The sequence below is a fragment of the Acanthopagrus latus genome, chromosome 3 (genome assembly GCF_904848185.1).
Source record: "Acanthopagrus latus isolate v.2019 chromosome 3, fAcaLat1.1, whole genome shotgun sequence".
NCBI classification, from domain to species: domain Eukaryota; kingdom Metazoa; phylum Chordata; class Actinopteri; order Spariformes; family Sparidae; genus Acanthopagrus; species Acanthopagrus latus.
The window spans coordinates 9,322,008-9,346,425 of record NC_051041.1 but is presented as its reverse complement, the minus strand read 5'-3'; the positions used below and the strand labels follow the sequence as shown (position 1 = coordinate 9,346,425).

At 42.2% G+C, this 24,418-nt stretch overlaps 1 protein-coding gene across 8 annotated transcripts in view; it reads right to left on the bottom strand.

The window, feature by feature from the left end:
* ubap2l (ubiquitin associated protein 2-like) overlaps positions 1-24,418 on the bottom strand; it is a 28,918-nt gene that overhangs the window by 3,051 nt on the left and 1,449 nt on the right. Inside the window, exons 1-27 of one of the 8 annotated variants that reach the window (XM_037092534.1) lie at positions 23,955-24,109; positions 22,449-22,586; positions 21,998-22,075; positions 20,991-21,101; positions 19,866-20,040; positions 18,012-18,113; positions 17,789-17,834; positions 14,853-14,897; positions 14,001-14,107; positions 13,592-13,651; positions 13,442-13,494; positions 13,198-13,283; positions 11,946-12,126; positions 11,634-11,832; positions 11,080-11,405; positions 9,503-9,675; positions 8,804-8,924; positions 8,075-8,114; positions 7,776-7,965; positions 7,586-7,652; positions 6,555-6,882; positions 4,717-4,805; positions 4,575-4,628; positions 4,384-4,465; positions 4,024-4,241; positions 3,624-3,729; positions 2,296-2,421 (exon numbers count right to left, since the gene is read on the bottom strand). In XM_037092534.1, the coding sequence (XP_036948429.1) occupies positions 2,296-2,421; positions 3,624-3,729; positions 4,024-4,241; positions 4,384-4,465; positions 4,575-4,628; positions 4,717-4,805; positions 6,555-6,882; positions 7,586-7,652; positions 7,776-7,965; positions 8,075-8,114; positions 8,804-8,924; positions 9,503-9,675; positions 11,080-11,405; positions 11,634-11,832; positions 11,946-12,126; positions 13,198-13,283; positions 13,442-13,494; positions 13,592-13,651; positions 14,001-14,107; positions 14,853-14,897; positions 17,789-17,834; positions 18,012-18,113; positions 19,866-20,040; positions 20,991-21,101; positions 21,998-22,075; positions 22,449-22,544 (3,259 nt within the window). In that variant the 5' untranslated portion in view covers positions 22,545-22,586; positions 23,955-24,109. The other 7 variants (XM_037092533.1, XM_037092537.1, XM_037092536.1 and 4 more) reach the window with 7 other exon arrangements.

Below are 24,418 nucleotides of genomic sequence, written 5' to 3'. Positions count from 1 at the left end.
CACCATGACCAGTCACATGGTTATATTCAGATTCAAACTAACACAATTTCTATATGTACTGACAACAGGTAATCTAGTATCTCTAAATCTACACTTACTTTATCACTTTAAGGAACACTGTTCAATCCAAGCAACTGAGAAAAAAAACATTTGAAATCAAAAATAATCCTGGGAAATCAGAGGTATGAACATCTATGTCAGCAAACATAGATGATTCCAGTAGAATTTCCCTTCAATGGAGGACAGCAAAGAGAGACAAGATGAGGAGATGAAGAGGAAGAGAGCAGAGAGAGATGGTGTCGCAGCGTATCAGTTCCAGTCAGCCACAGTGGTACAGTTCTGACTGTATCTGGTGTTTGCTGCTTTGGTTGTTGTGGCACACACTGTCCCCCTGCATTGTCATCGAGATGCAAAGCAGGGTCAACTGGTGTGCGAGACAAGACGGACACTGGACAGAACAGACGCAAATGTTCAAATCCCCAGTTTTAGTAAGACAAAATGTTAGTGTGCTAGTTAATGTCCTTAATATTTTGGTAATTTTGGTAATCTGTGAGCAAGAGGAGAACAACAATCATACTATAAAGTGCAGTGATGGATTCAACATTACATCTGTCAAACTTCCACCTCCTTCAGCTTCTGTGTCATCACTCGAGCGCTCCCTGCCAACAGTTTTCATCCGTGTCTCAGAAACAATTTGAACCACTCTGAAGTGTAATGTCCCAAAATCAAAATGTTGATACTTTTCTTTGTTTTGTTTTCTCTTAGTATTCAGTAAAAAGTAGGAGCATCACCACCAAACTATACTCAGCTGAAGTACTTCCGTACGTTCATTTACTCTCAACCTTGTCCCAATAAACTGCATGTCCCCGTCGACAGTGAGTTCATGGCATCCTTCCGGATGTTAATGAGTCATGTTATGAGTCAGGTCTCACGCCAAGTAGCCAGACAGTGACAGTAACTGCAGTGACAGCAATGAGAAGACATGTTCTTTTGTCTTTTGCAAAAGCAACAGCTATACATGAGTAGCACTTTCATCTGCATTCATCAGAAACACGTTCTCAACCATGCCTGGGTCAACAGGACGGAGTTGGTCTCAAGCTCTGTAGCTCCCTCAAGCTGTCCTTTAGTGTGTAATCGACCTGAAGAAGTGGGGTTTAATCAACAGCAATCACCCTGTAAACTCCACAAGCCAGATGCTGTGTGAGGAGATACGGCAACAGAGCCAAAGTTGAACAACCTGTTTATGTTATCAGCAATTAGACAGAAAAATCACTGATAACGTTAATTGGAAAAATGCTGGTCAGATAACATAACAGGGTCGATAATCGGTCAACCCGTAGCAAATTCTATGCAAACTTGGAACATGTAATGCTGTTGTCTTCATGTATGCATCTCTTAAAGTGACTTAAAGTGCATTTGTCATTCAGTCAGTTACATAAATGTTCTTTACAGCTTCATTAAGACATGATAGGACTGCTATGCAAAGAGCCCCAATGCTTTTGACATTTGGCATCAGAGGCCGTGGCACCAAAAAGGTTATTTCCCAGTGGTATTGAAAATGGTAGATATGTTTTTCAAGGTACCGTTTCGAAATTCCTGTATTATGTGGAGACTGGTTTAAGTGTGTAAGACTCATATTGTGACTTTTAAAAATGACCAATACATACATTTCCCATCACACTGACATAACAAGGTGCAGGTCAGAAAGCATGATAATATCCCCCATGAATAATAAAGAAATTCACACTCTTATAATAGCACATCCTTTTTTGATAAAGTAATATTGCGTTTCTGTCGCCCTTTTCACTTCGGTTGTAACCTTAGTTCACCCATAGGACAGCAAACTTGATACTCTGAAGACAGACACACCAGCAATGACCACATGAATGAAGAGCAAGCAACAAAGAGGGAAAATGAGACTGCATCAACCAGAGGAACTCATCAGTTTATGGCAGCCACAGCCCTTGTGACCTGCCATATTTTTTTGACCTGATAATTACCCAGCAGGAACATATGAACCAGATTGGATTGGTGATGAGTTGCTCTGGAAGAGAACAGGTAACAGACACAATGGCAGACGAGGCCTGAAAGAGAGGCGGGCTGCATCGGGCTGTCTAAAAGCATATGTGGTGTGCTGGGTCTTCCCACAGGCACAGCTCAACAGCGGTGAGGCAAAGGAACGATAGCAAAGAGGGGGAGAAGGATGGTTGGTGACACAAGGAGGAAGACGGGAGGGACAGGGTTTTTTTTTTTGTTTTCTCCTGTTGTTTTAATCTGGCATGTGGCGGCACTCACCGACTCCAGGCCCGGTGACAGAGCTGGCTGGCTTGTTTTGTGCAGAAGCGGCAGCGGCCACAGCAGTGCCGTATCCGCCCTTACAGAAATCCCCACTCCCTGAAGCCTGGCCCACATCCTCATAGCCTGCAACAGTCAGACACACAGCCGCAGCCCACAGCGTTAGACACACCAGGCAGGGGAAGCAGACCTGCCTCAGATAGCATTTGCAAATAACTCACAGCGTTTGGTTGAAACTGTGCACCAAATGGGCAGATTTTACCAAACTGTGACAATACAAATAGTGTCAAGTCCTCTCGGAAGCCCTGCTGACATCCGAAGACTTAAATCATCTGAACTCTGACACCAAGTGCACTGTCCTGTGTGGCAAAGCCTGCCTATTCGGTGCAACCGGCAGGTCAGAATCAACGCCAACATCATTTGCAAGTACTATCTGACCCAAGTCTGAGGGGGAGGAGGTGGGGGAAGTGAGGGGGCAGGCAGGGTGTGTGTGGGAGGGGGAGGTTGGAGAGTGAACTTGAGTTGGGTGATGGCAGAAAGCAGCAGATGGTGCAGCTTAGAACAAATAGGTGTTGCAACATGTAGTGACCAGAGGTGGATGTTGAGTGATGAATTGAAGGTATGAAAATAAAATACAGTATCACTGGAAAAGAATGTAAAGTGATGGAGTAGACACCAGAAGGCCACTGGGAAAACTGGGAAACTGCTGAAAGAAACTGGGCTCAAAGAGGAGTATCGTGAAATAAGGGAGAGTGGTGCAATTCAGATGAATGTGTGTGCAGGGAATGTGCTGGAAGGTGAAGCCTTGGGGCAAAACTCCACTTTCTGAAATGAGCAAAGCAAGCTACGGAAGACTGCAGAAGACCGATGATCTAACCCCTTCACTGGCAGAGCGAGGTGCCACTGTTCAAGCCCATCTCCCTTTGACCGGTCGGACATTTAATTGAAGTGACAAACATTTTCCTTTCATTTATAAAACAGATGGATTATTGAGGTGTGCTCCTAGTGTGTTACAGGCAAAGATGCGGATACAACTAAACCTGAACATAAGTCATGCTAACAGTCGATTTGAAAGAGATTTTGTTCAACCCTGAGGTGAATCCGCACAGGAAAACATTTTAAAAGCCTCAACACAAGCGTAACAAACATCTTTACACAAGCATCAGGTTTATGCTTGTAGATGCAGCAGAGCTCAAATGAAATATGCACTCCACGCCAATGAGAAATCAATAGGCTCATTGTGAGTAAGTTATTGGTATGCAAGTATACAGAGCAGGATCTGAGTGACCCCTCTAAACATGCCGTTTAAATATGGTTTAGTGCCTCACCAGTGCTGTATCCATGGGAACCATAGCCACTAGCCTGCTGGAAGGGTGTGGCGGATGCATTGACACCGACATTCACACCGTGCTGCTTTGACGAGGTAGGAGCCACCTGGACAAGATCAATATCACGGTATGTAATGTCAAACTAAACAGATGGGAAAGATGAACCACAGGTCAAAAAAATACTTTGCATTTTGAGATCTGAATCCTTTTTATAGCACCACCAGGTAACAGGGACACCAAACGCCTCTGTTCCTCTGTGCGCAGCCATTTGACTTTTTAGCTCCATTACACTCCTACTCGTGTCAAAATCCAATCATTTTCCTCATGGTGGTATTAAAAACCCAAACCAAAAAAAACAAACTCAAGTTGGGAGCAGGAATAGAGACTTGAAAGTTCTCACCGGAAACACAGCAGGTCCGTACTGGAAGGTATTGGGCAGGCCCGGCATGCCAGTGTAGTATGGGAGGCTCGTGTAGCTGTAGCCAGGTGGCAGTGCCGGATTGAGGAAGGGCTGCTGCGTGGTGTGATGTGTTTGGGTCTGGTTCTGTTGTGTCTGGGCTAATGTGGTGGCTGGAGCCGGGGATGATGCATCACCTCGACCAAACTTCGACAAATCACCTGCAAATATGGGAAAGGGAAGATGACAGGAAGTTACTACAAGCATGCCTTTATTATTTGATAGGACAGCTGGTGCTCATGACAGGTAAGGGGAAAGAGTGGAGAGATTAGCATTTTATACAGCCTTTGGAGGAAGGCTCACCAGAGTACGGGTTGCTCGTCAGGCTACCCTCTCTGCCAGTCAGTGCTGTTGTGGGAGTTGCAAAAGGGATGCTGTAATAATCCTGAGAGAGAAAAATTATCAATTAAACATTAGAAATACAGGCTATGAAGCAACAACTCTGTGCACAGTTATTTTACTGCAGCAGTTATAAGGCTTTTCACAAAACTCACCAGCGGTATTCTTGTCTGCAGCATCTGTAGGTCATCATAGCCATACACCTGAGGCTGAGAGGAGGCAAGAAATGTGCCAGACAAGCTTGTTACTATATCAGTCATATAAAATTTACTCTAATGTACATGTAGACTGACTTACAGGGTAGGCGTGCAGTAGTCCAGGAGCCATGATGTATGGGTTGGGTAGTAGAGGGGGCACTCCAGGTGGCAGATTTGGAGGCGCTTTCCCTGTAAAACACAAAACCATGAAAATAAAAATCGAGAAAGGCAAACAAATCAATACTAATGTCATTGTTTAACGATGCACAATGAAAATACTGTATATAGGCAGCAATATTTGCCAGTGTCACATCATAACTTAAAGGGATATGCCGACAAATCCTTAGTAATTGACTCATCAGGGCTTCCCCACAAGGAGCAAGCTGCCGCAGGAGAGTGGTGAGTTGTGTTGTCTGTTCAATAACAATCCAGCAAAGCTAGCAGATGTTTGATGCCTCCAGCTATGTGCTGGGACCCTGTTTGTACTGTTGCTCAAGTTTGGTGCTGTTCTGAGCATTATTTGTGGCCATGGGTGGCTTTTTGATGGCGGTTTCTTCGATTCACATCCAGATGGCCTGTCTGCTAAAGACTATGCTAGAGCAGTCCGAAGTAAAAAGTGAAGAGCACTAAAAGAAGCCCAGTCTGGGAACACTTCCTCCAGAAAGGCAGTAAAGTCAAATGTATGTTAAAATGTTTATTGCAGTATTAGCACTATGCTGCCATGTCTAAGGATTGCTCGCAGCTCAAGATCACGTCACTGCTTGCTGGAGGGAGAGCTTGTGATGCTCTTGTCTGAGGAGACATTCTGCCAATCAGTGTGACAGAGGGCGAGGGATTTAAAGATGCAAGTACTTGGCGCTCCATACGTAATGCCATAAAGAGTTACTGTAATTAAACACACGGAAGAGCTCTTTATTTTCCGAGAAAAAGGGTGAGCTAAAAGTCACGGTAGTCAGAGCAGACAGGCTGACGTCAACTATGACAAGTGACCTGCTGGACAGCTCTCACAAATGAATGCTAAATTCAGAACTTCCCGTAACTTGATCAGTGCCGACTGGGAAATGCAGCTGAGGATGAACATGTTCAACCTCTGTGAGAAGCTGATGCGGTGCGCTGAAGCTCATGAGTCAATGGAGCGGCAAACTAGAAGGAAAGCACCTCTTATATTTCACATCATGCTTTCATTTCTCCTTTTTTTCCCCCTTTGTCTGTTCCTTAGGATTGTCAATTTTCAGTTGAATTATTAACAAAGAGCTACACAACCAAGACCAACACTTTGTATTTGTACAAAATAAACTGTCGCATTCTATTATTGGATTTCCAATCACAAGCACATTCTCTAAAAGCAATCTTCAGCCATAGTTGCACCACTGCCGGGTAACAGAGATTTATACAACCACCCCCGCAAAATATAACATGATGCTGCAGACACCTGCCAGAAAATTGGTTTTCAGAATTGACCACACAAGCAACCACACTGGTTACACAGTTATCCATCACTATTATTAACAAGCTTGCATAGGCACAATGAGTTTAGACAGGTGATCATTTATCGCCTGGTCAAATCTATAGCTTTGATCAAGGCAGTGGAAAAAATAAGCCTGGCAAAACAACAGATATAACAGCACAAATAAGCTCTGATTAATGCTTCCCATGATTCAACCTGATTTATACATGCTGTGGTAAAGCACAGCTGAGGTAGAATTGCAGCATATACCACCAAACCCTCACAGTCCACTTTAGCAGCAATTACCAAGGCTACAATTAACTCAGTGGTAATGTTACATGTAGACTGGCAGTAAAGCTTAAAGTGAGGCTGAAGCAGTGAAGAGAAAAGATAACCTAAATTATTTCGGCTTAACATTTGCAATTTCAGTCAAGGCTTCGAAGAAAGACCGTGAAAAAAAAAATGCCATTGTCAACGTGTTCATGTCTAACCTGAGGATGCTGCAGAGCCACGAGTGGATGAGGAAGTAGCCGAAGAAGGAATGGCTGAGCCTGTCGTTGACACTGAAACAGTGGCGGCTGCTACAGCTGGGGCACCCATTGAGGCAGTGTTGAGGCCCATGGCCAGACTGCTGACGGGACCAAGGCCGGAGGGGGCTGAAACTGTGGCAGAGCCCACTGATGAGGCCTGAGGGGCACCAAGTGACACCTGCGCAGCAGCAACTGAGGAAGAGGAGGAGGGGACTGATGAAGATGGAACGGCTGAGACGGAGGAAGGGAAGGAGGAGTGCAGGCTCGAGTCACCGTCTACATTGGGATGCTGTGAAGATGGGAGGAAGAACAGAAAAAGATGTGGTAAGGATTGATGAGATTACATTTCCATTAGTGAGAATGGACTTCCACTGTGTCCAACTGCCAGAAAATATAGCTTTGAAAATGCTTTCAAAAATGGAGACAGAAACATTGTACTGCTTAAGCGTACACAGACACATACACACACACACACAAACAGACCATATGAAGATAGAGATTTTAATGCTTGGGGTAATTTAGAATTATCACATTTGATGTGACATTAAGGTTTCCAGTTTATTGTTAAACTGAAATGTCTTTGCCTCATTAAATATCTTTACCAAAAGTGTTTGATAACCACATTTTTGTACATGTCCTTTTGTTTCCTGTTTTGTGTTGAAAAAGTTTTAACTGAGGAGACGGCTCCTGTTTGGCCTTTGGTTGACCCTGTAGTTAAGATTCCACTTGTAAATAACGCACGCATGGTACATATTAAATACATTCTTAAATTTTTGCACCCATCTACACTCTCCGTTTGTACTCCTCATGTTCAGTTACCACACCCCAAGACCTAGAGATTATTGCAAAACATGTCTATCGGCCAGTATATCGTTACTGGAATTTATTTTACTCCTATGCTACTCTGTGCTTTCAATGGTTCATCAAAAAAACAAAAACAATAATCAAGCTCCTGGTATAAAATACAGAAATAACCATGTAAAAGAACTCACCAACAAGCTCGAGTTGGATGTTCGGACTGAAGATGGAGCAAGGCTGTTCTGTTGTGATGGGTGAGAGCTGTAAAAACAAACAAAAATTAAAAAAAAAAAACAAAAAAAAAATGCATTACATTCACTGACACTCAGGCTCAGATCAGAGATCTACTTTATTGTGCTCCTTAATTTGTGTCGGCTCACTCACTTGTTGTGTTGAGGAGGGGGGATGGTGCTTGGAGGCAGGTCCTCACTATGCCCCAGAGCGCTAAGGGATGTCTGATTGGATGCGGTCAACAAGGAGGCAGGGCTGTCAGTCAGAGTGCCCATGCTGGAGACGGATGCCTGCGTGACTGAATCAGAGGCTTGCTTGACTGATACTGCAGAGCCTGCTGCAGCTGGGGTGAGACATGAGAGCATTCAAGAATAAATTCCAAAGAAAATAACACGTCTCAAACTATTTAACAATCCCTTTAAGGAAAGAAGGAGCTTTGTACAGACACTTACCTTCCACAGATTGTGTTGCTTGTATTGAACTGAAGCCATTCTGTAAAAAAAACAAACAAACAATGCAGTTAAGCTCAGACGTTCCTATGGAAACAGGCCATTGATAAGAAGTTGAAGGGTACTGGGCTCTTGGAAAGTAAGAGGCTTGTTTTATATGCTAGGCATTTTAACTACAGGTCAGGTTTGAAAGAAGAGGTGCATTACAATGACCACACAATAAGGAAAAAACAATGAGGGGAGAGAGTAATACCATTGGCACTGTGTGTGCAGTTTATTAAGAACATCTGCTCCCTCTATGAGGTTCAGGTTAATGATCTTTAAATGAGTTAAGTTACGAAAAAAGCGAATAACAGGGGCTGACCCAGATACAATCAAAGCTTTAAACCTCCAGACCCCTGAAACATTAATTCTACAAAAAGGATGTCGAATTCAATGTGTCAGGGGGTCCTGATGATTTAACAGTCAGTGCACATAGCAGGACAACATAGAACAGCCAGTGTTTTATCACTATTTATAGAGAATTATAATTTGTCATTCTATGTGATTGGGGCTCTGTATATTTAAGTCTTTAATCAGACAATCTGTACACCTCAACATGAGCCTCTCACTGGGGCCCAAGTGTGGGTGGACAAGCATGTAGTCCACAGTGGCCACTCCTCCTACCTTACTGACATGTCTAATAAATGTTTGATCCATGTGAATGAAAAACAAGGAAGCTTTGGTCTTTACCTTGGGCTGCATGTCCTTCTGAGGGGAAGAGGAGACCGAGGGAGGGTAGCGCCGTGTCTGAGTCGCTCTCTGGTCGTACAGGTCCATCTGACTGGAGTTGGAGAGAGCTGGGGTTGACTCACTGCAGATTTTAATGGTATTGACAAGTCAAGACTGATCATGTTTTTAGGGAACAAATTGTGGCTCTGACTTGAAAGCTGATAATCATAACTTAAATCTTAAAAGCACTTCTACTTCACCTGCCAACTGCCAGAATAATAATTGTACAAAAAATGTTTCACTGCAAACACGTCTCCAAAAATAATATAATATATATGAACTTTATCTTCAGAGTATTAAAGGCTTGAAGCCATTTCTCACAAATCCTTTTAACAATAAAACACAAATTTGTCCAGCAAGTTGCTCTGCTTTCATTACTTTAAAATCAACGACTTTGTGTAGGTATTATTATTGTTCTTCATTCCTTCCAAACTTAATTCAGTATTTCGATATGAGGAATACTATTTATTTTATTCATATTCTAGCTTGGTTTCCACGGGGATATTAAGTTTATATTGGTTTTGTTGTTGTAAACATTAATGTTGCTACTCTAGAAACAATATTAATACAGTACATACTATATAGCATGTAACATACATGTAACAAGTGTACAGAAATATTTGAACAACTTTAAAGAGTTGTGTTTTGATATATACCAACCTGTTGGGGCAAGTATAGAGGCTGTTCTGAACCTGGTTGGCTGGTGTTGCGGTTGTAGGGGCAGACTCGTATTCTGGTAGAACTGGTTCTGACCCAAACTGCAGCGCCCCAAACTGAAGATTGAGGCCAGAGATGTCTGTTGAGCCGGGCATCTCTACCGCCATCGCAGGAATCTGTGGAAGATTATGGATCATATTACACTTGGCAGTATGGGCGTTATTACAGTAGTGTGTTACTATTGTAGACAAACTTATTCTGCATCTATCTAGTTATTTTATAAAAAAGTGTTAACTCAGTTATTTTTTTCTACTTTTGGTTCATCTAGTTTTTTTGCTTGAATTTCACAGAAATGTATTCAAATCACCATGAGAACTATAATGAACATGGCTCTTTTTGTTGAAAATGTATTAAATGATTTCCAAGTGATGCAAATGATAGTCGAATACAACTGTTGGTCTCAGAGGGTTAAAAAAAATGAAAAAGGGGGACAAAAAGTATCAATAATTGCCGGAATAAATGGATGAATGTTAAGGGAAAGCTTTTACTAGAGCATATTATGTGTAAATGTGTGTTATGGAAGAACTTGTGCATTTTGAGAATCATCTGTAGACTTTCTAAGGCCTAGTGAACACGTACATGTATATCTTTGTAAATAGTTTCAAATCAAAAATCATTTCAGAATCATCTCCATTCATACAAGCACACCTGAAAATGCACATCATATGGTCACTGATGTATGCTGGGCATGCCAGTGTAAACAGGAAGCAGATTGTCCACTCTCTGGTTGGTTGCTTAGTTACCGAAACAACTATGAATAAGGAGGGGAAGTGTGACTGCTCTACACAAAATCATCCACCGTTTTAGCCCCAGTTTCTTAAATCACTATTTTCTGTAGCCGTTTTTATACTGGGCAGAAAGTCGCCAATTTGGCCATCCTTTTTGCGGCTAGGTCCACGGATTTAGACAGAAGGCGGTAAATCGGGGGTCTGTTTTGATCCGTCAATTTGACGCTTCGGAGGGTATGCTTTCTTCCACCTCCATTGCTATGTAAATCCAAGCCGTCAATGTGCTGTTAACTGCGTAAGATGGGCAGCGGTGTCGATGAGGCGCACTGTTGTCTGACCCACAGCGGGGAGTATGAAAACCAGGAAACAGCTGATCACAGCAGTCAGTCCATCACTTCATCCGCGGACGTCAAGATGAGCAACTGGACAGCTGCTGAGATCGGGGAGATGCTAGTGTCTCCTCGGTCTATGTAGCCGTCTTCATTGTCCACTTGTTGTTGGAGTGGCAAGCTACTAACGGTCACTACTTTCTAATTAAATGCCCTCGCTAAGAACCCAATTCTAAACTCCAGTGGGATGCAATGTAAAGCTCTTATTTTGAAGACAAATTTGACCCGCTTCACTGTTCACTGCCCAACTTCACATCACATGTTTACGCCTACCCCAGTGGCATTTTTTTTGGAAAAGAATGATGCTACATACACCAATTTGGAAGAGAGCGTGGGTGACTGTGTCATAGTTTTTAAAAATCTTCCATTTCTGTCTATCCAGATGTATCCACAAATGTATTACCTTTGTTGTAATGGATGTCCTCTTCTTCTGCTGTTTGAGTTTATGCTGCTGCAAAGGCAGTGGACTCTGGGCATCAGAGGAACTTGGGGAGACTTGCTGACCTAGTGAAGGGACTGCTGTCATTTTGGGAAGGGAGGAAGCAGGTGGAGGCACCCCATGGGGTGAAGATGTTGTTTGTTGGGGTAAGGAAGAAGATGAGGAGGAAGGAGGCAGGCCTTTGTCCTGCAGGAAAACATCCAACATGGACGAGGTTGAGGTGGCGGCCTGGTAGGGTTGCCGCTTCGTAAAGGGCGTATGGACCGCAGACTCCGGCTGACTCTTCATATCTGAGGGAGAAAATGGAAGAAAAATTAAGTTAGGAAAGAAATGTTCAGATTTTACTACCTTATAATAATAATAATAATAATAGATATAAAATATACCAGTACTCATTACTCTAAACATGGTTGAGGGGATTAAAGAAAAGTGTTTCTAACTGAGTCTTTTTTTTTTCCTTTCAGTGTGATTGACAACTTGATATATTTTAAAGTAATTACAGCAGGATGTCATCTCACCATATTGTCCCAGTGAGGTGGCACTGGTGTCCCAGGATGAGGGGTTTGTGTTGGGAGGTCCAGTCTGGGAGTGCTGGGCTGCCAGCTGGGCCAGTGCCTGGGCTGTTTTATACTGCTCCAGGAACTGAGAGCCAGTGGTCCCTGTGCTTCCTCCTTTAGGGTCCCCCACATCCCCGAAACCCTTGCTCAGCATGCTAACCTGCAATGTTGGCAGATTAAAAAGCAATGAGATCATTATGCAAATATTGGTGCTGAATTGGTATGAGCCTGCTAGTATTAAAGCTCATAATTTGAAAAGCTCAAGAGTCTTACCATGTTGTGCTGGGTGTAAGGGGTACTGGAGGATGTTTGGGAGAGGGGCACCCCTTGCTTGGAGTTGCTGAACACCAGTGACTGGGACAAGGAGGGGGGCTGGGTGGCCTCCATGGGGGGATTTTCTGTCTCTGAGGAGGAGGACGGGGGAGTCTTCCCCAGCAGCACCGCAAGGTCAATCCTATAGTAAGGTAGAAATGTAACAAGTTGACTTTAGAAATTACAATGAAAAAAACAAAACAAACAAACATAACATTCCAAGGCAACACTTTTATATGGATTGTTATGTTTTTTTAATACCCAAAAGTTGAAGAGAATGGCTACATTTACATGCACAGTAATTGTCCACTAATATGTGGTATTATTCTTGTTTTAGGAGCATTCTCTGGACATGTATACAGCTTCAACTGGGTTTTTTACAGCTGTCGACGACATATGGTATCTTGCCTGTTTACAACATGAAGTCAGCTCTGTGCAATGTAAACAAACCAGCTAACAGTTTGCAAAGATAACAAAGAAGTGCACGGACAGGAGAAAAGCCCACATTCCTTGTCAGACGGAGAAACGCACCTTCTTTTTAAACATCATGAAAGACTTTTATGTCGACAGGTTCGATATGTGTAAATATCGCAACCCCAACCTCTTCGAGAGGGTGGCTGAATGAATGAAACACAGTGACTGTCCATCAGTTGAAAAAAATATAGCTCAAATGGCTTCTGCCAGTCGATCTTTAAATACTCTGACCTAATAGACGACATGTTCGGGCATGTTAATTAGAGAATGCGTGGCTTCATGTAAACAGTGGAATATTCATTTATTTGCCATGCAAACATTGTAGATGGAATATTGTCTTTTTCCAGAATAAGGGCAAAAACTGTAATATTACATGCATGTAACAATGTAAATGATATATAGTTTGCTAAATGCAGTATACAATTTTTTTTAATAACAAAATCTCACAATGTGCAAATTCACCCAAAAAAGTGGTGGTAGGGGATGAAATTAAAGGTATTCAGTTGGTTGTCAATCAATGTTATGTTGGCAAAACAAAACAACAAAAATCAATATGCATCATATGTGAGTTTGACACCGATATGTTAACTCCGTTTATGTGACTGGATTGTCAAAGTCCCCGCTTCGGCTGAACAAGTAAACAGTGAAATCGGGCAAATGTAATTTTTCTCTCTGCCAGTTCCTGGAAAAATCAATTTGCTGGAAAGCATTAGTCAAGCTAATAAAGTGCGTTACTGACCTCTGTCCTTTGGTGATGGTAACATTCTCTTGAGGCAGAGGCATTGAAGCCACACTGGAAGCTGTGAATATCTTGGTCTCTGAAAGCTGCAGAGGAACGGAGCACAGGTTAAAAGAGCGCTACAGTTAGACGAACTAAAGGAATCAAAAGCGGAGCCAGCTGTCAGCTGCTTTAACTTCTGATTCCACTTAATGTTATATTTTGAGTACAGCAGTTGCATGAGGTGAAACCCAGTGTCACTCACATCCTCATTCCAGTCCTCAGTGCCCCACTCCTCTGTGGCAGTCCTCCAGGCACCTATGAGTTACAGAGAAAGCGTTTAATACTTCTGTGATGGACAATGAGAGCCTCAAAAAGAATAAAAGATTCAAAAAACAAGTTACAACAGGTTTACCAGGAGCAGAGTCAAACTTCGGTGGGTAATTTGTTCCTTCTCCTGCAGAGTATTCCAACCCTGAAGACAAAAAGAAGGGTGAGGAGATCAAAGTTGAACATAATGACAGGAGAACTCTATCCTCTATTCTGAATTTAAAGATCCGAGACAATATGTCTGGGATTCGTGTATTTGTAAAAAGTGCATGCTTGATGATAAAAACCTCTACGGCAGAGCATCAAAAAAGTGAGTCTCATTTGAACTCAAGTCTGCTCTCCTTTCATCTTTACCACAGCAGTTTATTGGGGATGCTGTACATGATTTTTTTTTTTTTTTCTTCTTCTCAATCGTTTGGATGGTAAACAGATGGTACATTGATAGGATTAACTTCTCTTATTGGAGGGCAACCTCACTCTATAAATTAACTTACTAGCTCCCTCTTCCAGCTCCACACTTCCTGTGTTGTTCCAGGTGCTGCCCCCTCCGTAGTTTTCTTCTGTCTGGGCTGGCTCCGCATAGTCAGCAGGGTTGAAAGTTCTGGAAAAAGAAAGTGATAAGAGGACTGAGCTAAGAGAAATGAGTGTATTTATTGACCGACAGCCCTCCAAAGTCACCGGCCACAGCAGGTTGCCTGCACACACACACAAAAAGCTAGGGTCCATTTTAAACTTACTGACTACAGGTCAGAGTTTATGCTAAGCAGAAGTAGACCCCAGTTCATTCAATAAGAGTATTAAACCTCGAGCACTGCTGTAATCATCATTAGGATTTTAGCCAATAGAAACAACAGAAGATGAGTAATTAAGGTTGGAGCAGGAAGAGGAAATGATAAGAGACTGAATGTAGTTACTGTCTTGAAGAGTTTGTGCCGTCATGACATGCAAATAAGCAGGTTTAAGCATTTAATACAGTTTTTGTTGTTCTGCAACAACTCGTTCTGTACTTTCATTAATCTGAGACATCTGTGTATGCTGGGAAATTTACAGCTGGTGCAACCTAGCAACATGATGAAGTACATCACTTTTCTTTTGAGTCAAGCTGAGAAGCTTTCATTATTTGACAAAGACCCTTCCTGTACAAATCCAAGGGCATTTATGGTTTTGTGTGAACTGATTTAACATCAAATTTCAGGACAAGCAATGTCTCTTTCACATTCCATTTATAGAATGACAAGTAATACTTTCTATTTTGATAATGTCTCGTGTGAAATCATCCTATGGCACCAAGGGATCTCCCTACAGAAAAGCAAGAATAACAGACACACCAGAGGCGATGCACTCACCTCTCACCTCCTGCAATATCATATCTGGGCCCCTTATCAATCTGGCTTTAGAGGAAAAATAATGGCAACGATTACAAGAAGCACAACAAAGTATAAGTACAAGATCAAAATTTCGTTTCTCAGACCACAATCCAGAGCAACAGCATAAGCAAAAATGCCTTTTATCTGCCTGTGCCAGCACTGTAAAACTCTACACCTGTCAGTCACTCAACAATGCAAGGCAAGCCAGTGTGCTTTTAGTCATAGTGGGTAAATAAATACACAGTCCAAGAAACCCAAACCATCACAAGTATACACAATGCAGCCACAAAACACAAAAACTGTTACCAGATGAGAGCAGTTATGCAAGAGTGAATGCAGACATCTTTCCACTGATGCATTATATACCCAAACAATCTCAGGAATTTAAATGGTCTCTTACATCATACAGCAGCATCTTCTCAAAAGTTATATCTGAAGAGCCATACAGGAGGCTGTTGTGAATGCATCAGACAGCACGCAATACCTCCTTCAAAAGACACCCCCATCCTAAGTCAGCTCGCTTTATTTGATCTCATTGTTATTTTCTTAAAAAGTTGAACGAGACAACCACATACTTGGCAGTGAAACCTGCCCAGCTTCAAATTTCCTCAGTCTCAACCAGAACAAAATTATACTTTTACTGTAGTTTCTCTAGCTGTGTCCTAGACTATGAACCATTTTCAGTGCCATCTTTGAGAGGCCTGTGTGGATACAACAAACTGGGAGTCCCGTCTCCTCTCTTCTGCCTTTCAATCAAACACAATACCAGCCTACATTTGTCCCTAAGAAGCAGCACTGTCATTGAGCCAACCAATGCAGTGTAACAACTGAATACAACTGGCTCTTACATGATGAACGCATGGCAAACCATCCCCGCTGTTCTTTAAGATGTCAAACAGAGGAAGAATTATGTTTTAAGCACCACTCGAAAACAAGAAAAGTTACATTTCTCTTGCTTCAGTAACTATTACAGAACCTTACCGAACACTGAAGACTTCCTCAAACAGTAAGAGAGGCACTATGCAGTTTTAATAATTTATTAAGTAGTTTGAATAAACAAGCTGTTCTCACAGAAACACAAGGTCTTCAGAATATGAATAGAGCTAGAAAGGTGGCAGGCTCGGCCAAATAAACAGTATGAAACTGTTTTAGATCCACATTGATTTTCCACACGTAAAACCATTCTGAACAGACCAAAAATCAGAGAGTCTGGGCTACCAGTGTCAAATTAAACCATCTGCATTGGTAATGCTTTCTGTAATCCAGCCACAATTACTCAGACGTTTTACAGAATACCTCCTCATTCCTCCTACTGGCCACAGAACGAAGAGTGAGTGAATGTGTCTGAGATTCTTGCACCATGACGTTGTCTGTGTCTAGTTCTGCTATGTTTGGCTACAGGCTGACATTTTTCGACAATATTGTATTCCATTCATCAATACTCCTCCCATCATTCAGTTCTCATTCATTCATTTTAGCTTTACACCATCTTTAGGACAATTCTCTTTGATCAGCTTATTTACCAGCAATGAACTCTGGTTTCCCATCTGAGCTCATAGTTATCATTTTTATGCAGACTATGCTAATGTTTTCTACGTACTAGCACAAGATATCAGTGATACACACACACAGACGCCAACCTGCCCGAAATCATCTCATCACATGGTCATAAACTGATCAAAGTCATTATCCGTTTTAAGACGGCTTGCTTGAAAGACACACATGTTTCATTAGAGTCACTACATTTGACTGACACCGAAGCCACGCTGGTAAACTATCAGTAAGCGGCAAGAAGCAAAAGCAATCACAGAATTGTTGTGAGGAGTGAGGCGGGGCGTTAGGAAATGTGAAAACTCCTTAGCTAGCATGGTGTGCAACTGCAGGTGGCAAGTTCCAGCACTTTGCTTACCAAAAACAAGCTTGTACTAAATCCATATGAAGCAAAGCATCTTGCAGTGTTCCTTGAGAGTACAATACCATATCTGACTGCATACTCTTCAAATATGCTTTAAATTGCTGGACATTTTCACAGCATCAGAGAAACACAGACCATTAAGACACATGAGGTTGTATAACCTTATACTTGTTTGGTGCACAAACACTTGAGCAAACACCTGTGACTTCCACCATAACACTTTTAGTTTCATTCTTCTGTGCCTCTCTGCCTCTAAATAAATAAATAAATAAATAAATAAATCATATAAAATTATGGTCCTGCAACAATAGCTTTGAAGCACACATTTAATACTTTGTTTTGGTAAGAGGGGAAATTACATTCAGGCATCTCTTGAGAGGAAGCTGCTCAGCATTGGACCTCGCAAGTGAAAGCCACATCGTGTCACTTCTACTACTTCAGCAGAGCCCGACAAGATTTAAAGATCTAGGGCTGCAGAGTAACATCACATCCCACTGCCTCTGCTCATCGTCAAAAGGGAGGGCATTTGTTATGACAACTCAAGACCTGCTCCGGTTTCATCCATTAAATGGCAATGAAATGAGTCAAGAATGTCATCACAGTTGAGAAGTACTTCCTCTGTTATGACACCTACGACTCAAGCTGCCAGCGTTAGACTAACTCACCAACTCACTGACATATTATTAACTGCACAAACAGACAAACTGACACAAACCAAGCAAAATTCAAGTGAATTACACTGAAGCCAGGGACCAGAGAGCAGGACATTTAGGTTAACTGGATCTATCAAAATTTTACTCTAGAAGTGTTTAGACATGGTGCACTCTCTAAAGAGAGATATGCAGCCTACGTAGCTCCATCCTATTGGCTGATGTATGTCCTCCCTCCTTTGGATTAAGGCTAAACAATAGACTGGGGTCCTGCTCTCTGGTGACCATGGCAACAGGTAAAAGTGGAACAAAAGGCTTTCTGGTTTTAGGCAACGCAGGTGTTCCCTTACCCCATGCCCTGTGCCGAAAATCTGCCTCCTCGTCGTCCGGATACTCCTAAGGAGACAACAATACAAGAACCTACTTTGGTTTCTTACTTTGACAACTATTACCACAAGAAAGAATGGCAGCGGTTTAAGTACAAATTAAAAAAAACTCTCCCTCTATCCTTCCTCTCATTTTGCTTAGTTGCATTTCCTTTACCCACTACTAAAGAGGATTATAGCCACTCACCCACAGTCCCTCTTCCTCTGCCTCTTCCCCTTCGGCCTCGCTCTGCACCTCTTCCAGCTACACCCGCCTTGCTTCCATCCAAGCCATTCTCCTGACCACGGACTGGAGTTAAGAGAAAAGAGAGAGTTGCATTAGATCAAGACAGTACGCTGCTTGCAAAATAACCATTTAAGCTCAACTGTTTAATGACTTATACAGTACAGCATTTATTTATTTTTTATAAAAATGTCTGAGAGAGCCCTCTTTTAAAATGATAATGAAGGACAAGTTTCTTGCTGACTATCATTTACTGTAGCCCCCCCCCTTCAGGATCATAGTTGGGCTAAGAAAAGTCTACTAGTGTGCTGGAAATTACCAGATGGCACCATAAGAAGCAGGGAAGGAAACAAGAGCTTTAACATAAAAAGCTATTACATAACTGCTGTGTAGGCAAAGACCGGATACACAACCTCAACCTTGTGCTCTTTTTAAAAGCCCTTGAGCAGCACACTTCAGCTGCATCGAGGAAAAGGATTGTAGAGCTGAACTACAAGATGCTGATCTCCTTCAAACCAAGATATGTTGTCCCACTACTGTTTGAATGTAATAAGCTTTGATGCATGTGATTTCAATAAACTAACATTTTCTGAAAGACTCAAAATGTCAGTAATTATGAGGCACTTGTGCTACCTTTCTTTTCCAGGCCCTGTCTGACAAATAAAGGCCACACGCTTGGAACACTGTTATTGTTTCTTCATTTAAAAAAGTTGTGGTCTTTAAAAATGTGGACAGAACTTGAAGGTAGCAGCAAAAATGTGGGGGCAGCATATGACCAGAGTAACAGGCAACTGCTGCTCTTTGCTTGTTATTGTTGGCCTTAGCAAGCTAGCATTAGCTCATTTACTAATGGCTCAGTTAACCATGGATCCAGCAACCCTCGGGTTTTCCTTAGACAAAACCTTAGGTCACAGGGCAGCCAGACACTGAATACAGCTCGACAACAAATGGGACTGAACACGACCTTCAAGGCCGAAAGAGGTCAGTTTGAAGAGAGGGGACACAGTACAGAGTTGATATAGAGCGGCTCTGACCAGGACTATGATACAGAGGACAAGAAGACACAGAATGCGGGACATAAGAGGCATGCAGTGGGAATGGAAGTTGCAGACTCTACACTTGAATATATGTCCCAGCAATACCTACAGGGGCTGTCGGACTATTGCCTCTCGTGGTGCAAAATGGTATTACGAGACAGGACGGGCCGGGGCTAACTGGTCAGCATGCTAACTTTAGTAGATATCTCTGCAGCACAGTACATAGATATCTTTGACATAATGTCAACACTGTTGTTTCTTCACATACCATTGATAAAGTAATTAAATATTTGAATGTTAAATGTTATAGCCATATCTTACAAACTGGCCCTTTAAAACAAAATCTCCATTGACGAACCACCGTCAAGTCCAAGTTTAGCATTTGTTTATTTGTATTGTGTCAGTGAAAGGTGTCAAAATTTACAGAAGAGGAAATGATCTCATGTGGTGAATCTTAGCTTGTGTATTGCAATATGATGACATTAACTTTTGGCTAGTGACCATCATAGTGATCATTCACTGCATGCTGACTAGAATATACTTTTCTGCATATCTTGTCAACAAGCAAGCTTTAGATAATGCAGTGAAGGAATGATACAGTGGGCTGGTTAGATTAAGAGTGTCTGATTATGGCGAAGAAATAGATATAATGATATTTGATGATAAAAGCAGCAGAAATTCATGCTCTTTATACCTAACTGGAGTTTTTTTTGGCTACACAAATAATTTCTAAAAAAGGTACACAAAGAATAAAAAAAGTAAAGGGTTGGTGAATACTTACACTCCCGTCCCCTGCTGGCACCACGGCCCTTGCGTGGTGCTCCGCCTCGGCGACGTGCTACATCTTTCTCTCCTCCTTTCTCCCTGTTTTCTTTTCCTTCCTCTCCAGTCTCTGCTTGACTAGTCTCCTTCTGGCCCGAGACCCCTTTCTTCTTTCCCACCATTTCCCAAGAGTCCTTTGGAAGAAATAAAGACAGTGTTACACTGCTGCTCTTAAGTCTATGTACCTCTGGTATCAGTGACTTAGTACTGAGTCATGGACAGACTATTTAATGAAAGTGGAGGTTGATTTAAGTGCTTGAAGACCACTGCCATAAGCCATATGCCTACAAATCTTAGAAAAAACGTATTATAAACAATGAGGATAGATGGTAAGTGTGGCCTGGTGGTTAGCATGGCACTGACTTGAAAGAAATTGGTCAGACATTGAGTATTAAAAACATGGTAGTATCTTTATCTGATTACTTCGTAGTTGACAGCAGCCGCTTCAAATTATAAAGTGAAAACAAAAACAAACTCTGTTCCTCTTGTTGATAATTTCCCAGCAGGCTATAGTGAATTCACTCATTCAAAGTCTATGCACTGGGCCTGTATTTTGACAGTCCAAGTTGCTGACAACCCCTTATCAGGTCTGACTAATGTGCTGGCAAGATGCATTTCCATTTTTCCTTGTTTCAATGCCCTCCTTTGGTTGACTAGCTGTGATTATATTCAAACGTGTGTGATAGCTTGCTATCATACATTGCAATTTTCAGGGACTGGTCCCAAATGTAATTATAATTCAATTACTGTATTTACATCTTAATAAGTAATTTATCTAATACAGTTTGACAGTAATACATGTGTGAATAGGTATATTTCCTTGAGGGGTCAGGGAAAACATGCTGACCAGCAGGGGAAGTACAGAAATTTAGTTTACAGTGACCATGTCTATGCACCTATTTACATTTACTTTCAGTTTTGACACAACCAGGAAAACCCTGCTCTGTCCATTTTCATACCGTGATTAATCTTCCAACCCCTAAACTGTTGGTCCAGTATTATAGTTATCTAAGCGAGTGTGGCACTGATTTCTCCAGAATCAGGCCCCCACAGAGCTAAGCCCTCACACAAAGCAAATACTCACAGTGTCTGGGCTACCCTCCAGCAAAACGTTAATGGCTCTGTTGACATCCCCGTTGCAATCGTGCAGTGCGATCATAGACTCATCCTGGTCCTTGCCTGTGATGTCAATCAGCTGGAAAAGGAAGAGTAGCATGATGAGACACTGAGGTGACCCCTGGCTGACACTCCTGGCATCTCATTTTAAGACATGTGGACTTATGCAGAATGTTTTCAGAAAGCCATCAGAGCACAGGGCTAGATGCACAACAAAATATCATTCTGGTTACTTGAGCAGCTTGAATATAAGGTTAAGGTTTTGATGTAGGGTCCTCATTCAAATTATTACACACTACAATTGAATGTGCTTAAGAAATGAAACTCTTATCAAAAGGTCTTGGTGACCAGTTTACAGAACTTTCTGACATTGAATGCCATTTTAGGAACTTGCTTTTTAATTTAATCATTAATGTGGACAGAGCACTTGTGATTTAATGCTATATTCTGTAGAACTGAGCTACAGCTGCTTGTCAGTTTGTCAAAATTATGAAACTGCTGGGATTTATTTAGTAACAACAGGCAGCAATTTTCAGGGTGGCAGCTACAATTTTTAACCTCTTTAGACAAGCACAAAGGAAGAAAAAAAAAAGACTAAAACCATCCCCTGCTTGGTCATTTTATCATAACAGAAAGACTGTGGAACAAAAAAGTCCATTGTTAAAGCAACTGTTCTGTCATTACTAAAGCTAATACACAAACTTTAAGACTATTCACAATATGTCATGGTTTAAATAAAGCCTTTCCAGAGACTCCACCAACATCACAGCTTCACTGTAACAAACTGAATGCTGTGTCACTGACTCTCTCTGCTTGATGACAAACTGAATCTGCAAAGCAAAACAGAAGCAACTCACACACACCCAAATGCAAAACACAACAGACTTAGTGCTGTATGCTAAAAGGCAACAACAAAGGGGCAAGAAAAACTACAGAAAAAGCTTAAGTAGGACAAAAGTGTGTGCATCTGCTCACCTGTTTGACCTTCTCTTCAAAGTCTGCATCGTTGTGGTCTGAAATCATCTGTGCGAGCCGGATCTGCTCTGCAGTAGCCTGTTCCAAGAGGAGCACAACGTCCATCCATTATTTGCAACAAACAGAAGCACAAGATTTGCATGCTTGTAAAAAAGAAGGAAAGTCATTACTCCACACCTTCCTCTAAAATCAAATATTAGCTGATCACACTTAACAGCTACTTCCGTAACAGTATGACAATATGCTGGTAACATGCATGCCACTGTGTCCACTTCAAGCTTACTCAACCAAATACTACAAATGTTTGGGAAGTTATCTTTGGGGTACATTGCATCTGTTTTTAATGTAAACACTGTAGCACTGAAGGAAAACAGAATTACTCTCTGCCCCTGTAAAGTTTGTACTATGTACTCCAGACCTTTGAATTGACAGGTGGTGAGAGTGAGGGTACCTGAGGCCTTTGCTTGTGCTGTGTCTGGCTCTGTGTCTGGCCCTGTGTCTGCTCCCAGCTGCCCCGGGCTCGGTTCCCGCCCATGGACGTCATCATTTACAGTATATACAAATAACAGTATTTACAAAGGAATAACACCTGGGAAAAGAGGAATAAGACAGGTGTTACAGATCTGTGACTATGACCCACTTATGTCATGAACATTTCTGGTACACTTGAATACTACTTCCTCAAAGCTTATTGCCTGGAGGGGCCATTAGCAGCATCAAGATGGCATCATCAGCTTTGTTCCTTAGAAACGCCAGGAAAACACTGACATAAAGGTTTTTTCCCCAAGCCCCAGTCTTTAGCAGTGTCATAAACCAAAGCTACCCGCGGGTCTGACCCGGGAAACAGGAGTGCCACGGTGTACTGGGTGCTGCTGCTGCACTCAAGGCTACCAAGTGCATAAAGTGAGCCAACTTATTTACCTCTTCAGGACATTATGCAACACTTTTGATGTCAAAATAGCCTCAGGGGTATTTACTTAACCTATATTGTGAGACGAGGACATCCGATCACACAGACCGTGGAAGATAAATCACAACAGTGTACTGAGACACCATACAAACACAGTGAAGACAGCCAACTGCATCACCGTTATACAGCAAACTATTAACCTTGCTGTCGACAGTGACTCTTTAATCTCGCAAACGTTACGTAAAACCCCTGTTGGTACTAGCCCACAAACAAGCCTAAAGCCTGGGCCCGTCGAACATATCCAATTCCACTAGCCAGCCACATGGCCAAAATGCTAGCCAACTGGCTAATACTTGAAGGGAGAGCATCCACTGTTGAAGTCTCGATGGGCTTCCGCTTCTCACGGCTTCACCTCATGGCGACAACGAGGCTGTCGTCAAGAGCCGCTAGCTAACCAGCTAACGGAGTGCTGATAACTGCAAAATTGGTAGCGTTAGCTGGGTTAGCTTGATAGCCAACAAGTTAATGAGCTAATCAGCTGCCAGCGAACGGCGAGGCTTTCGTATTCGCCCAAACCAAAAACGCCCATGCCTCTCCGCTGCCGCTAGTTGTCTGCTAACGGCTGTTAGCCATGCTAACTTAACGAACCAGGTAGCTAGTTAACGTCGATTCGCGTAGCTAGGCGGCGTTAGCCAGCTAGCTACGTTAGCAAAGTAGCAGCTCCATAAACCGCACCAACGCTCTCCACAATTCACAACAATCCTGTTTCAACTGCAGCACGACAGCTGGGCTGTCGACATAAAATTCAACGAGGCTAAAGGTAGGCCTGCAGGCCGCTAAAATGAAAATAAATAACAGGCGATACTGACCAGAAACCCGGCTCAATATTAGACACCGATACACAACCGACCGACAAGTGGTCTCGTTGTCGACCTTCTAGTCGGATTAAGGACAGGATATAGTTCCTGAACCCTAAATTGATACTCCTAAATTGGGAAAATATAACGAACCGACTCGCTCACACAATAAGCGAGAGACTGAATTTACCTGTTTCTTTTCCACTCTGACACCACGGAGAGCTGCGTCACGTGGTTTACACAGCGCTTCGAGGAAACTGGACCCACAACATGTGATCACACGCTGAAATAGTTGAATATTATCAACGTAATCATGACATGTCCGCGGGGGAGCTGCAGCGCACTGATGATAAATATTGGCAATCATTCATTCAGGGGTGAGCCGTGTAAAGGAGGCAGCCAAATGTTTTTAATGAGAAACATGTATAACGTTACAATAACCAAGTGATGGAGACGTGAACTTGACAGGACTGAATATTACAGCAGTACAAGATACAGGTCAAGAGATAAGAGAAGGATGATGAATAAAAAATAAATTATAATAATGCATACATATATTTGATGCATACATGTATTTATATAACTGTTAGTAGCACATGAAGCGTGGCTGTTTTTGTTTTTACACTAGTAAGGCCCAACAAGTCTGCCTCAAAT